This window comes from Podarcis pityusensis (genome assembly GCF_964106645.2).
Source record: "Podarcis pityusensis genome assembly, chromosome: 13".
Taxonomy (NCBI): domain Eukaryota; kingdom Metazoa; phylum Chordata; class Lepidosauria; order Squamata; family Lacertidae; genus Podarcis; species Podarcis pityusensis.
In genome coordinates, this window is record NC_138038.1 from 31,453,804 (window position 1) to 31,468,303 (window position 14,500).

Here is a 14,500-nt window from a genome sequence, read left to right on the forward strand (position 1 = left end):
TGCCTATGGATCCAGGTTTCATAAAAACACTTCATATAGATGAGAGTCCTGAATTTGAACATCCTGATGTATATCATTCTGTAATTGGAAGTTTATTGTATCTAGCACAGTGGTCCAGACCTGATATTAGCTACGCAGTAGGCATATTAAGTAGATTGGTCTCAAAACCCACACTAAATGCCTGGAAAGGGGTAAAACAAGTTCTGAGATACCTCAAACAGACAATTGGCTATATGTTACAATTAAATTCTTCCGAGGACGAAATGTTGAGTTGCTACTGTGATAGTGACTGGGGAAATTTGCCAGATAGAAAATCTGTCACAGGACTAGTTATAATGGTCGGTGGAGCTTTAATCAGCTGGCGGTCATGCAAGCAAGACATTGTAAGTGTGTCATCAACGGAATCAGAGTACGCCGCATTGAGTGAATTGTGCAACGAGGTGATTTATTTCAAGCATTTGTTAACAGATTTAAATGTAAATTGTGGAGAACCAGTACGAGTTTACATTGATAATCAAGCTTGTATAACCTTAAGTAAAACAGAGGGTTTCAAATCACGTTCCAAACATATCTCTGTAAAATACCAAAATGTACGTTGCTGTGTACAAGACAATATAATCACATGTACTTATGTATCAAGTGAAGAAAATGTAGCAGATGTATTAACTAAACCATTGGCAAAGATAAAGAACAAGCAAATGTGCAAGGGTTTAGGTTTGCTGGAAAAATAATCTCCTACATAGGTGTTTTTTGATGTTAATTGTCCAGCAGAATCTGTGAGGGGGTGTTCAGTTTCTGTTAATTGATTCTCATGGGAAACTTACAGATTCTGGCTTCACACAATTAACTCAAGGCAGTGTCAATTTACTCTTGGCAGAAAGCCCAGGTCTGCTTGACCTAGAAACTACTTACTCTGATTGGTTAACGACCAGCACTCAACTCTGCTACGTTTGGGCTAAAGCCAATAGGGCTATGCCTGACACTTCAAAGTTCCATGAAGTGGCAATGTCCTGGACCTGAGGGCCTGAGGCGGCGGCCATAAGCAGTTCGGCAGGACTCCACCCTGTGGCCGCATGAGGGGTGATGTGTTGCACGAACAAGTATTTGGTGACCCGTTCGTGCCAGTCTCCCCGGTCCAGGCATGCCAGTGCCTCTTTTGCCGAGCGCACCATTCTCTCCATTTGCCCGTTGCTGAATGGATGAAATGGTGCTGTTAGGGCATGACGGATGCCCAGTCCCAAAAGGCACCGCTCAAAAGTGCCTGACATGAACTGCGGTCCGTTGTCAGAGACAAGGACATCAGGACACCCATGCGTTGCAAAGAGGCCTCGCAGCACCCAGATGACGGCCTCTGTAGTGGTGGAGGGCATCAGGGCCACCTCTAGCCATTTGGAATAGGCGTCCATCACTACCATAAAGGTCCGGCCGTGAAAGGGGCTGGCCAGATCAATGTGCACCCTCGACCAGGGTGTCTTGGGTGTCTCCCTTAGCTGCCGGTGGTGCAGGCCTCGATTCTTGGCACGCTTGACAGGCAGAAACCCAGGCAGTGATGGCATCGTCCATGTTAGGCCACCAGACGTAACATCGAGCCAACGCCTTCATTTTGATGATTCCCGGGGGGCCAACATGCAGAGCCTCAAGGACGCAAGAGTCTTTGGGGAATCACGACGTGGTCTCCCCATAGCAGACAGCCGCGATGAGCCGAGAGTTCGTGTTGTCTGGTTGCGAAAGGCTGGCACTCCAATGCAAAAGGCCCTTGTGGCCACCCCCTCCATACCCAGTTGAGCACACGGCTGATGGTGCGATCCTGGGCAGATGCAGAGGCCACAGTGGTAGCTGATACAGGCACTGCCGGCAGGTCCTCAATCAGGAGGAGCGATGAAGCAGGAGCCGGGTCTTCCACAAATGCTGGAAGAGGGCAACGGCTGAGGGTGTCGGTATGGCCCATCGATTTCCCCGGGCGATGGACGAGCCGGTAGTGGTAGGCAGCCAGGAAAACAGTCCATTGCAGCATGTGCGGTGAGAGGACCAGTGGAGTTGGTCGATCACCGGAGAGGAGACCCAGGAGCGGCTTGTGTTCGGTGATGAGGTCGGAAGTCCTGCCGTAGAGGCATTCATGGAACCTCTTCACTCCAGCCACAAGTGCCAGTGCCTCCTTGTCGAGCTGGCTGTAATTCCGTTCCGTCGGAGATAGCGTCCTGGAAAAGTAGGCGAGCGGTGCTTCTCTTCCGTTTGGAAAACGGTGACTAAGGACAGCGCCGATGCCAAAAGGTGAGGCGTTGCAGGCAAGGACCAGCGGTCTGCCTTCACTGTACTGTACCAGCACACTGTCTGATGAAAGGAGAGCCTTGACTGCGTTGAAGGCTGCCGTCTCCCGATGACCCCAGGACCAAGGTGTCTTCGTGCTGAGGAGTCGGTGAAGAGGCTCAGCCACCGTGGCTTTGTGGGGCAGGAACATGTTATAAAAGTTCAGCAGTCCTAGGAACGCCTGCAACTCTGTCTTGTTCTTTGGGATGGGGGCCTGCTGGATAGCGCGGATCTTGGATGTGGTCAGGTGAAGGCCAGAGGTGTCGATAAGAAAGCCCAAGAACTCCACCTGTGGAACAGCGATCTGGCACTTCTCCCTCTATACCTTGAGCCCGGCCTCCTGGAACCTGGTCAGCACAGCGCAGAGGCGCTCGAACAGCTGCTGGTGTGAGTCTGCGGACACCAAGACGTCATCAAAATATGGTACCACGCCCAGAAGCCCTTGCAGGAGACACTCCATAAGGCTTTGGAAGATGCCAGGAGCCACACTCACCCCGAACTGCAAACGGCGGCAACGAAATGCCCCTCGGTGGGTGACAATCGTTTGGGCTTCAGCGGTGGCATCATTGACGGGCAGTTGTTGATAGGCTTGGGCAAGGTCCAGCTTAGCGAAGACCTTACCCTCACCCAGGGAATGCAGCAGGTGTTGGACAACAGGAACTGGATAAGCGTGCTGCTGAAGTGCCTTGTTGATCGTGCACTTGTAGTCGGTGCAGATTCTCACTGACCCATCCGGCTTGACAGGCGTGACTATAGGGGTTTCCCACTTGATGTGGTCAACCGGCTCCAAAATTCCTTGGGCGATCAGCTTGTCCAGTTGTTCGTCCACCTTAGCCTTGAGAGCAAAGGGAACCCGGCGTGGCTTTAGCTTGATGGGGGCAACTTGTGGTTCAAGGCTAAAGGAGATGGGCATACCTGTATATTGACCCAAAGTGCCGTCAAAAATCTCGGCAAGGTCTTTGACCAGACCCTCAGTCTCTGTGTTAGAGATGCAGTTGATGCCGGTGACATCCAGGCCAAGGGCATCAAACCAGTCTAGCCCTAGGAGGTTTGGCCGCTGACCTTCGACCACCACCAGTCAGAGCAGGCCCGAAAAATCCTTGAAGGCAATCCAGAACCGGCCAACGCCTACCACGGGAATGTTGTTTCCCTGGTAGTCTCTCAGGTGTATGCGGTGAGAGTCGAGTTGCCTTTTGGACACTCTGGGTTACCAGTCTTTTGATGGTGCTCCAAGACACGATGGACAGGGCAGACCCGGTGTCGATCTCCATGCCAGATGGAGCTCCTTCAATGAGCACAGTGACGTTCAGCTTGTGTCACGTAGGCAAGTCGGTTTGGCCAATCGTGGTTCCAGATGGGCAGTGGCAGTTGGTGAGAGCAAAACAGCTTTCCTTGGCAGACTGGAGTGAAGACTTGGACTTGCGAGTCAGTGAAGGGGGTTGTCAGACGGAGCCCATCAGCAGACCTTAGCGATGTGGCCCCTTCTGGAACACTTCCGACAGATGGCATCTCTGAATCGACACTTGGCATAGGAATGGTTGCCTCCGCAGCCGGCACATTCTGATTGGCCCTTGGACTTCTTTTGGAACTCACTGCGCTCCCGCTTTGTCTGGTGCACGTCATCATCTTCACTGGAGGATGCCTCATCACTGCTGGCCTCTTCATGATGCACTGCAACTGGCTTCCTAGCAAGACGCAGGCTGCTGGCCTTGCGGATCTCCTGGGTTCAGTAGCTTCTGAGGCCACGGCCTCCTCAATGGCTTTCTGCAGCGTGAGGTCTGGCTTGGCGAGGAGACGCCGTTGCAGATGGATGTCCCGGACCCCACAGACGATTCGATCCATCAGGGCATCGTCTAAGCCTCGGAACTCGCAGTGCATTGCAGCCTGTTGGAGGGCAGCATAGTTGTTAATTGACTCCACCTCTGCCTGGTTCCGGTGGTAGAATGCATGGCGGGCAGCAATCTTGTACCGCTTTGGTGCATAGTGGTTGCGGAGCTTCTCTTTAACTGTGTCCCACGGTGCTGCCTGGACTGCTACAGGCGCAACCAATGCTCGGGCCGTCTCGAACACCTCAGGCCCACAGAGGCTGAGGAATACTCCCCACTTACACTCCTGTGATACCTCCGTCAGCTCGTTGGCTTGGAGGTAGCAGTCGAATCAAGCGAGGTAGGAGTCCCATGATTCAGAGACTGGCGCAAGCGGCAGTAGAGGCACAAGTGAAGCCATGGTTCTGGTGCGGACGTGGAGGCGATGGATGGAACACAGTGCTCTAGCCAGAACAGTCAGCTCTCAATTGGTTCTGTTCAGTGATTTCACTCGGTGTTTCAGCTCAGTGATTCAGCTTCACTCAGAGGGTGGCTGCATCTGGCTGTGCTCTGTTGTCCATCCATCCCACCTTCGTCGCCAGTGTTAGGTTGTGGGTGAACATATCAGACGACACAGCTTTGGCAATTAAATCCTGCCGTCCAGTCAGCGCTCCCCTGCATAGCTCTGCTTGGGGCTGACCTGGGCAGGAAAACAGAGTCGCAGCAGTCCTGCCGTCCGTGTGAGATAGAGGGATAAATCAAGTCCAGAGACAGTTCGTTGCTATCTCTAAAAGTGTTTATTTACACAGCAATAAATCCATCAGAACTTTCCGGCATCTCTCCGGTGCTTAGAGCACACGCAGCTTCTTTGCAGCGTCTCTCAGTCTAAAGTGAAACCAACTCTCACAGACAAAGCCTGTGACGTATGGCCCTGCGTCAGGCCCCTCCCAGATACAGGACACCAAGGAGTTTTAACCCTGTAAACTCCAAACTCCACAACAGTGATTCTTCAAACAGCTCTTGTTTATTCAGAGGCCAGAACAGAACTGAACTAAAGGGTGCAGTCAGCCTGCTTATATAGAGCTCCAGTACAATGTAACTGTAACAATTTTCTAAAACTATCCAATCACTGAACGTCACTTTCGATCCCTTATTTGCATAACTATCTACAGTATCCCCCTGCTGGCCCAGGGTGAGAACTTCAGTACATAACAAATGTTTTCCTGTGGTTGTGCTGCTGTAGAGGCTCCATGACATTTATTCTCTCTGTGTTCCTCTTAGCAGTTATTCTTCCTCTGGTCACTGCTGTGGATGTACAACCTGACTGTCTGAGTCTAGGTACTGCGGTCATCTGCAAGGGATTCCCATGTGACCGGGTTAATGTTGGCAGCCTTCATGTCACATCTACAGACATTTGATGTACACAACTACATTTACTCTTAGATCCTGAGATTAAGAAATGGCATCTGTCAAGAGCACACAATGTCAAGTTCTCATGCGCTTTCCTTCAGGAGATATTTCTCATTGTGCCACCACCAAAGGGTTCTTTAGAGCAGGTATGATGGAAATGTGAGCACAACCCAAGGTGTATTAGCTGCTTACAAGGTAGAACAGCACCTGAGCCCTTGAACTGGTAAGTGGTGGCTTTGCAGGATGGTTCCGCTGCCCCCAATGAGATCCACTGATAGATACCTCTTACAGTAGTCTCCTGCTGGTGGAGAAGCCTATTGGCTCTCTCCGCTGGTTAGATTTCAGGGTCCAACATCTTCTGAAGGGTATCAGGTTTGAGAAGGTTGATTGAAATCCATATGACAGATTTAACTGTGCCACTCTCTTATAGTTTACCAGTATATTTAAATCTCTGCTTCTAAACACACACTGTCTTTTGTTGTGGTGTAAGACTTTCTAGTAACTCCCTTTTCACTGTCCAGCTTTCAGATACATGGTTCTCAAAGTTTCCTTCAGAACTTTTATTTTCTTCACCTTTGCTCAATGGTAACATGACATGCAGCACACCCAGTAACTAACAAGGCTTTCAGCTAAACAGCTGGTGAAATCCAGATATGTGCTTATGTAAGATTTACTATGGGCAGCTGCAATATATATGTGACCTGTGGACTTGTTGGATATTGTTGGTGTGTGTGTGTGTGTAAATATTACTAGAACCACTTTATATGAGATTAAGAATGGACTCATTTCCTACTCGGCTTGTTAAAGTATTATCATTGTTGTTTTGTATTTGAATTTCAAACTTCATGAGTCTACACATTTGAAAGTGAAACAGGGGCACCCACATTTATGGTAGGGGCTTCAGTGCACTCTGGGACCTCCCAGGTATGCAGAAGTGGATATATTTTGTATAAAACATGAAATGAGAACTGAGATTATTCATTGGCTTCCAGGACCATGAGGCTGTCAAATCAGCCTCTTGAGCCCCAAACACTATAAAGTATCCTTTAGGGAGAATTACAGTGGGATGACTACCAGAAACTGTTCACACATAAACAGCAGTAAAGCAGTTAGGCTGGGGGTGGGGGTGGGGAGGGGCTGTTGCTGTCTGTAACCCCTATCCCTGAACTGGCAAGTGAGTGTGGGCCCAGTTTTGAGAATTAGGCCCTAAGTCACATGATCATGCTAGATTGCATTTGGAATAAGTGCATACCTCTCCTTGCCCCATCATGTCCCTACCATCCCCTTTTTACCGACTTATGTTTCACCAGTAGGGATTTATGCTGATAAATATCTCCAGCTCAACCAAAACATGGATCTTAACCAACATTGCCCTGGCTCAGCCCTGACTCAGCTGCGAAAATCTAATAACAATAATATTTATAATTATAATATATTTATATGCCACCCATCTGGCTGAGTTACCCCAGCCACTCTCGGTGGCTTCCAACAAATTAAAACACAACATGACATGAAACATTTAAAACATCCCTATGCAGGGCTGCCTTCAAATGTCTTCTAAAAGTCAGATAGTTGTTTATTTCCTTGACATCTGATGGGAGGGTGTTGCACAGGGCAGGCGCAACTGCTGAGGGCTCTCTAAAGTCTCTTATTCAGACAGATCCTGGGCTTCGACCGCACTGCTATTTTAGAATATAGGATAATCTCCAACATTCTCATGTGTGAAGGAGAGATTGATTACTTCATCTTCCTATATAACAAACCAATAGGCAAAATACATTTGCCACGATTTCTATGCTTTCTATGATATCCATATTTATAGGCCTAGGATGTCAGCAAGCAGAATTCCCAGGTATTTTTATTGTGTTGAACAGACAAGTGTACCATTATTAACACAACAGAATGAACATCACTTTCATAATTCGATCTACCTGTGGTTACATCATTTAATGTTTGACATTACCAATGACATTGCAATCAGACACAACCAGGAGGATATGGTAGAATTTGAAGGTTAAGTGCATATAACAGTAGGAAAACACATAAAGGATCTTTGATGGTTAGAGGCAGGAAAGAGTAAATAAAATAAACAGAAAATCAGAAAATCGGATGAAAATCTTCTCAGATCTTCTGGGGGCTGTAAAGCTTCCAAATTCCTCCTGTTCTAGCATTTTCAAACTTCTTCCATATTATCAATTCCCGTAAATTGTTGTGCATTGTGAGGATGCTGCATCGGCATGTGAAATCTTTGAGGTCTCTCAGGCAGGTTCCATGTGCAATGGAGTAATAGTTGCATAGGCTGTTGTTTCTATATTTCGGATTGGTGATGGCTTGGAAATTGAAAAAACAAAAACAAAAACAGTTACCTACTGATATTGGCTGTTTGGCAGAAGTAATTTGGGGCCAATTGTTGTTATGGCAAGAAAAAACTGTTAACCTACCCAAAGAATATCTAAGAATATCTGGAATATATTTGTAGTTTTACACAGTATTCCAGGGTCCTTGGTACATTGGTGAACCCAAAGGGAGTGTGAGTGGGGCAAACTACAATAGTCCACTTCCTTGGGTAATAACAGGCCAATGCAGAGCTTCTCTGAGGCCCAGAGAGGGAGTTTTGTTAGAATAGACTTCTTGGCATGACAGTGTAAGTCCAGCAGACCCCTGAAACCCCGCCTCCGCCTCCCCCTGGCCAGCTTAGCCCTCCGAGTCCTGGGGCAAGTGTACTGAGCAGCCCCCTACCCCTGAAAAGCCCTGTGTAATGAACTATATAAACCCCAGATTTGGCTGAGATGTTTTACTCACTGCTGTTTGGAGGAGTCCTGTAAGTTTGGCATCTGAAGACAAATTCACAGTTAGTCTAGTCACACAGTACATCTTCAAAGATGATTAATAAGTACGTGTACTTCTGCGTACAATCGTAACATGTATCAACCTTTTAGGAGTGGTTCATCCCTGATCATCAGGCTCTTTCCTGAAGCTATCATTTGCTTCAAAGACAACAATGCCCACCCAGCTCCTCAAGGCCATTGCCATCACTGACACCTTCTGTCTGAAAATCAGTCAGCACTGACACAAACACACCTCACAGGCCCCATTCACTCACCAAAGTGCCAATTTGCTTTCCCAATTTGCTTTTCCAGAGCAGAAACACCTCTCGTTTGCTATGTCAAGACTTGTTTCTGTCCTACTCTTCAAAAGGAAGAGGCAGGGTGTGTGTAGCTCCTTGGATCAATGTCTCAGCCCACAATTAGCCATACAATTCACCCGCTGTACCTTTACTCTTGCTTTGCCTGTCTATGCATTAAAGGGTTTGACAGAGACAGAAAGTTTGAGTTCATCATCCGACAGCAAGGGTCAGGACCGGCATTTTGGCTGGGTGTGATGAGAGTTATAATCCATCAGTGTCTGGACGGTTGTGCTATCCTGAGAATGCATCTGACTAAGAGGTCAGAGAGGGCAACAGAAACAGTTGTATACTATAGGCATGCAAAAATAGCTCTCTGGAAATGAGTAACACATTCAAATTCAGCGGTTCTGGTAAAGCTACATTGAGAGAAGCCTTCCAAAAAAGCTATGTGGGCATCATTTCTTGTTGAATCTGTCATGTGGGTGAGGAACCACAGCGAGAGCATTCTCTCCCACAGCCCACAACTTCTATAAATAAGCCCATACTACCAAATAATGTGTTACAATTGTTGTAGGCAGGCCTAAACCAGATGCTTCACTGATTTAGAAATAACTGCAGAAAAATCTAGTTTCTCCTGGAGACATAAGGGTTTACATCTGAGCTCATTGGAATGCAGCTGCATAACAAAATAAAACCACTGTCCCTTCCAATAGGTTTGGAGAGTGAAAGGATTTCTTAAAACTTAATTAAATTTCTGGTTTTCATGTTCCAGAACATAATATTTGTATCCTAAAATGAAATTCTGCCTTTCATGCACAAACCTCCAAGGGAAAGTATAATACTAAAAAGTTACACCTGAATTCAAAGTTCTTAATCCTTCATTTTAGATATTTCAAACACATTTTACTGCCACATGATTAGGTGAAGTGCATATCTCTCTTCCTACTTTTTCAGAGGAAACATGTATATACTCATTTTTACAGCATTTTTCCACTGTCGCAAAGTCTGCAAACTTAACCATTCAGACCAAAAAAGATAAAGCTGCTAAACATTCTGCAGATCCTCTGATTGTGTGCTAGACTTGTGTTATGATTCATGATGCAACTGTGGTTGTCATGACCCTCAGTCCAAAGGGAGAAAAGAATTATCTTACACTGAACTTCTTCAGAGGCCAGGTTTCTGCTATTGTCCTTGACTGCAGTTTCTTCTCTAAGAAAAACAAGAGACAAATGCATTTATGATGCTGCATATTTACTTGTTCTGTAGGTAGAAAGCCTTTTCTGAAAAGGAGGAGATCTGCATTCCTTCACACAACCATGAATGATACAAAATGCAGGAGATCCGAACTTTTAAACTTGGTTTAAATAGTCACATGAATCTTCAAATCTGATAAGAGCAGCAGTAGAATTGTTTAGTCAACAGCAGAAGACTCTTGTTAGTTCATTCATGTATTTTCTTCCCCTGTATCACTTCGATGATCTAAATCCCTCTGCTATTTGTCCAACAGTGGCAGTGGGGAGATGCAAGGACCTTGCTGGAAAACAGCTTAGAAGATAGTGTAAAAAACAAGAAGCAAAACCCCACACATTCTCAACAATAGGGCAATCTTACTATGATCTTGTTTTTGGAGTGCTTGAAATATATTTCCATTTTCTTTGTTTCTAAGCTGCTCTGAGCATGATTTTTTTGTGTGTGTGGAAAAGCGGCATACAAATAAAGTGAATGAAAAAATGAATATCTTACACATAATCATAAGAAATGTGCTCAGTGTTGACTCTGTCCTGCCTTGAAGATCTCTGAAGACACAGCACTAAAACAAAAAAGAAGAGAGGCAAAGAAACTGTCATAAATTAGGGCTGACATATGTCCAGATTTTCCTGAACATTACTGGGATTTGAAAGGTAGAATTGACGTCGGGGTGGAATTTTCAAAAGGCAGCACTTTGTCCTGAATCTTAGGCTATTCAATCAAAAAATTGCTTTTTGGGGGTGTTTTTGTAAAGGCAGGGGCAGTTGCCATGCATGAGGAGTGGCAGTTGAAGCCACTCCTCTAAATGCACAGTCCTCCAAATGGAGGCAAACTATTTTCCCTAATAGAATTCAGTTTTGTACTTTCTTTTTGCTAACATATGCATGTTTGTGCACAATTTCTCCCATACTCATGCACATGTGTGCGCGCACACACACACACACACACACACACACACACACATATGCACACACATGGAAAGTAATGACACTTTTGGTTGGAGACTTGCATTGCTGAAACTTGAAAAATCAACCCTTTTCATGGTAGATTATCATAGTTTCAGGTTACCATCACTCACCTTTCTTTATCACTCACCTTTCTTTACCAAGGTAGATCGAAAGTACCAACACCAGAATGGTACCAGCCACACTGCCACATATAATTCCCCATTTTGGCTCTGCCAAAAAAAGAAGAGTAATCTGAATTAGATCAAAAAAGAAAAAGGAGTCTTCCTTTGGTTTCCCGCACAAAGCCAAAATTTGCCCCACCTAAATCAGGCTAGGCTTGCCATAAGTCCGAAAAATTCTGAGCCCACACTGAGGAGTAGGGGAGCACAGAGGACAGTGGAAAGAGGGAGAGAGCAGCCGCGAGCTCTTGCCAGCCTCAAGGGAGGAAAATAAAGAGGACTCAGTTATCCTGCCCCTGCCATTGTTCCCCCTCGAGAGCTGCTGTGTCACTTTCTCAAAGCTGCTGCAGCTGCTTCCTCAAGGAGGAAAATTGCTACCCTTTCCAGGATGCAGAGCAGGAGACGAGGAGCTCAGCTAAAAGGGAACAGGGCACCTGTGGCTACTTGTTAAGGATCAGGTCCAAAGGAACTTACATCCTCATTCCCACCCTCCCAAAGCGGGGGGTGGTGGACCTCAACAAGGAATCCCCCCTTCTTTCCCTGCTAAAAGAAAAAGAATCGGCTCTTGGAAACATGTTTTTTTTATTATTATTATTATTTATTTTTATTTATTTATTTAGCGGGGGTGGCTGGGGTGCCAGGAATGTTACTTGTTGAAATATGGCAAGACTAAATTTTGTAATGTGGATTTTGTAATGCGGTTTTGCCACAAAGGTAAAGGTAAAGGGGTAAAGGGACCCCTGACCATTAGGTCCAGTCATGGCCAACTCTGGGGTTGCAGCGCTCATCTCGCTTTATTGGCCAAGGGAGCCGGCGTACAGCTTCCGGGTCATGTGGCCAGCATGACTAAGCAGCTTCTGGCAAAACCAGAGCAGCACATGGAAACGCCGTTTACCTTCCCGTCGGAGTGGTACCTATTTACCTACTTGCACTTTGACGTGCTTTCGAACTGCTAGGTTGGCAGGAACAGGGACCGAGCAACAGGAGCTCACCCCGTCACAGGGATTCGAACTGCCAACCTTCTGATTGGCAAGTCCTAGGCTCTGTGGTTTAACCCACAGCGCCACCCGCGTCCCTTTGCCACAAAACGGGCCCACAAAATGTCCACAGCAAGTTGAAGAGAGAGACCTTATCATTTACATACTCTCCAGTCAGAATTGAAGTATTGAAATACCTGCTATATAATATACATATTATCTGAGATTTAAAACTCTCATTATTGATGAAAGTTAATTTTACAGTAGGTGTGAATGATCTATCTTGTGGATGGTTTCTTTTAATCATTCTTTGCCCAGGCAGGCACATTATGTGACCCATGAGAGCAGCAAAATAGTAAGACAATGATGGGATAAAATCAGTCCAATTTTTTATTGACAGCAGCAGGCAAAGTAAGGGATGGCATGGCATTGGGTCCCAGGATCCGTTCACCATTTCACAATCCCCATGTTGATGGAGTGGATCCACTGGGTGTGCATCACTCCAAACCTGTACAATGGGATTCAGCCCGTGCTTATTGGGCATGGAATGGGACATAAAGTGATATGGTGAAAAGCTTGCACAGATAGCAAGAAAACCAGTAAGAAGTGATGCATTTCCCTGACTCTGTGTATAGCCAACTGGCTCTTTATGGCATTTCTCTTTGACAAAAAAGGAGAAAAAAATCAGACATTGACATCAAGAGTGCTATCAAACTTTCTACAGTGGCAAAAAGATTCTATAAATGTGGCATCGGGGTATTAACGATCTGTGATGGGAAATGAGAAAAAAAATGTTTTCTTTTCATGATTGTGTTTGAGTATAGATTGCATTATTTTGTCTTTCTGTTAGGATTTAAAATGGCATACTAAAACAAACAATAAGATAAGTAAACATTTTTACTCACTAATGCTGCTTGCTTACCATTGGAAGGACAATTACCTGGGCAGGAAAAAACATGGACAATATCAGAAAAGCATGGCTCATCAACCCATCAAGAACAACAAAGCTCACATAAATGTGCTCTTATCAAGTCAGTGGTGCCAAACCGAACTGTGGATCAGAACACAACTCCTGATTGGATCACAAACTTCTCTGGATTTTGTAATGTGGTTTTGCCACAAGGGGCCCACTTTATATGCATTTTAATATAACATGTGTATTTTGTTTGGAAATGCATTGAAAAGCATTGATAAAATGCATATTTTGAGGAATGCATACATATTGTGTACATTAATGTATATATTAAGGTGCATCATAACAATGAGTTAGATTTGAACTAACAATCAATGGTTATGACTAAGAGCCATTCATTTCAATGGGTCTACTCAAAGTATAACTCAGCTGAATGGAAGAATACATATAACCTTTCAAGCACGATTTAGAAAAACATGATGTGCCAAAAGAAATGAAACAGGGTGGACTTAGGCTGATCTAAGCCCCATCCCTAGAGGCTAAACACATAAATCATGAATATTTTTATCAGGTTGCAAAAGCATCACTCTTTGATAAGCTGCCTAACAGCAATGCCTATTTTTAATATGCAATTAAACAGTGTCACTGGAGAAGTGTTGTCATCTCCATGCTATTGGCCAGATCCTCCAACATTGGTTGCATAGGTTCAAAACAGCACCTATTTTCATTTATATGAATATATGAATGTGCTCCAGGGAATTCTGAACATGCTCTGTGGCTATGATTAACTGTTGCGGTAGGAGAATAGAAACCAAATGGATGGAGAATGAAATTAACTATGCTGGAATATTGCATGACTAGCTAGCTGGAACTCTAAACAGGACTATCCCATCATGCTACATTCTCTTGCAGGCCCCTTCCTAGTCTGATCATTTCTACAACCTTACCTGACTAGAGAATCAGATTCTGAGCAACACTGAGGGCAGAGGTCTTCTCTTGGTTCTTTGCATCCTTCTGCTGGTAACCACAGGAATACTGGCCAGCATTCTTCGGTAATGCATAGACTATGTATTGAACATATTGAGATGTTGCTTTCTTGGCTGAAACAGGAGCCCCATCTTTACATAAAAAAAATCTGGTCGGCACAACCTCTGATGGAGCCACACATAGTACTGCGATAAATTCCCCTTCAGGAAACAAAGTTGAATTCCAGAATAAACCAGGAACAGGAAGTTCACCTAGAGAATGAATGAACAAATGAATGAACGGAAGAAATAAAGAGCATAAATTAATGCAGAGAGTAAATGAAAATGTTTTTGCAATGGAGGGTGAACATTTGCGTAATCATGTACAATTAGATTGCTTTATCACCATTCTTTTGTCTTACTGTATCGCTTTTTAGCACTTTTTTCATGGTTGTTTATTGTATACTGCTTTTAATTATTTCTTTTCAGGGAAGGTGGCATGCAAGTGTTCTACTCTGTTTTATTTATTTAAAGCATTTTAATGCCACCTCAATTTTTATTTATAAATTTGAGGTTGTAAACTCTCAATTTAATTCTTGATGACGAAACGAAACAGCCCTGA

General features: G+C 45.0%; 2 protein-coding genes across 3 annotated transcripts in view; both read right to left on the minus strand.

Annotated features, from left to right (window-relative positions):
* Positions 1–14,500, minus strand: part of LOC308460850 (butyrophilin subfamily 3 member A2-like) — a gene marked incomplete at its 3' end in the record, with an annotated part of 85,264 nt that overhangs the window by 41,596 nt on the left and 29,168 nt on the right. The gene's annotated exons all lie outside the window — the stretch shown is intronic.
* Positions 7,585–14,500, minus strand: part of LOC308461134 (uncharacterized protein) — a 52,763-nt gene continuing 45,847 nt past the window's right edge. Inside the window, exons 8-11 of one of the 2 annotated variants that reach the window (XM_080977785.1) lie at positions 10,393–10,459; positions 9,803–9,858; positions 8,325–8,356; positions 7,585–7,852 (exon numbers count right to left, since the gene is read on the minus strand). In XM_080977785.1, the coding sequence (XP_080833911.1) occupies positions 7,781–7,852; positions 8,325–8,356; positions 9,803–9,858; positions 10,393–10,459 (227 nt within the window). In that variant the 3' untranslated portion in view covers positions 7,585–7,780. The remainder of the gene's footprint in view (positions 7,853–8,324; positions 8,357–9,802; positions 9,859–10,392; positions 10,460–14,500) is intronic. The other variant, XM_080977784.1, reaches the window with a different exon arrangement.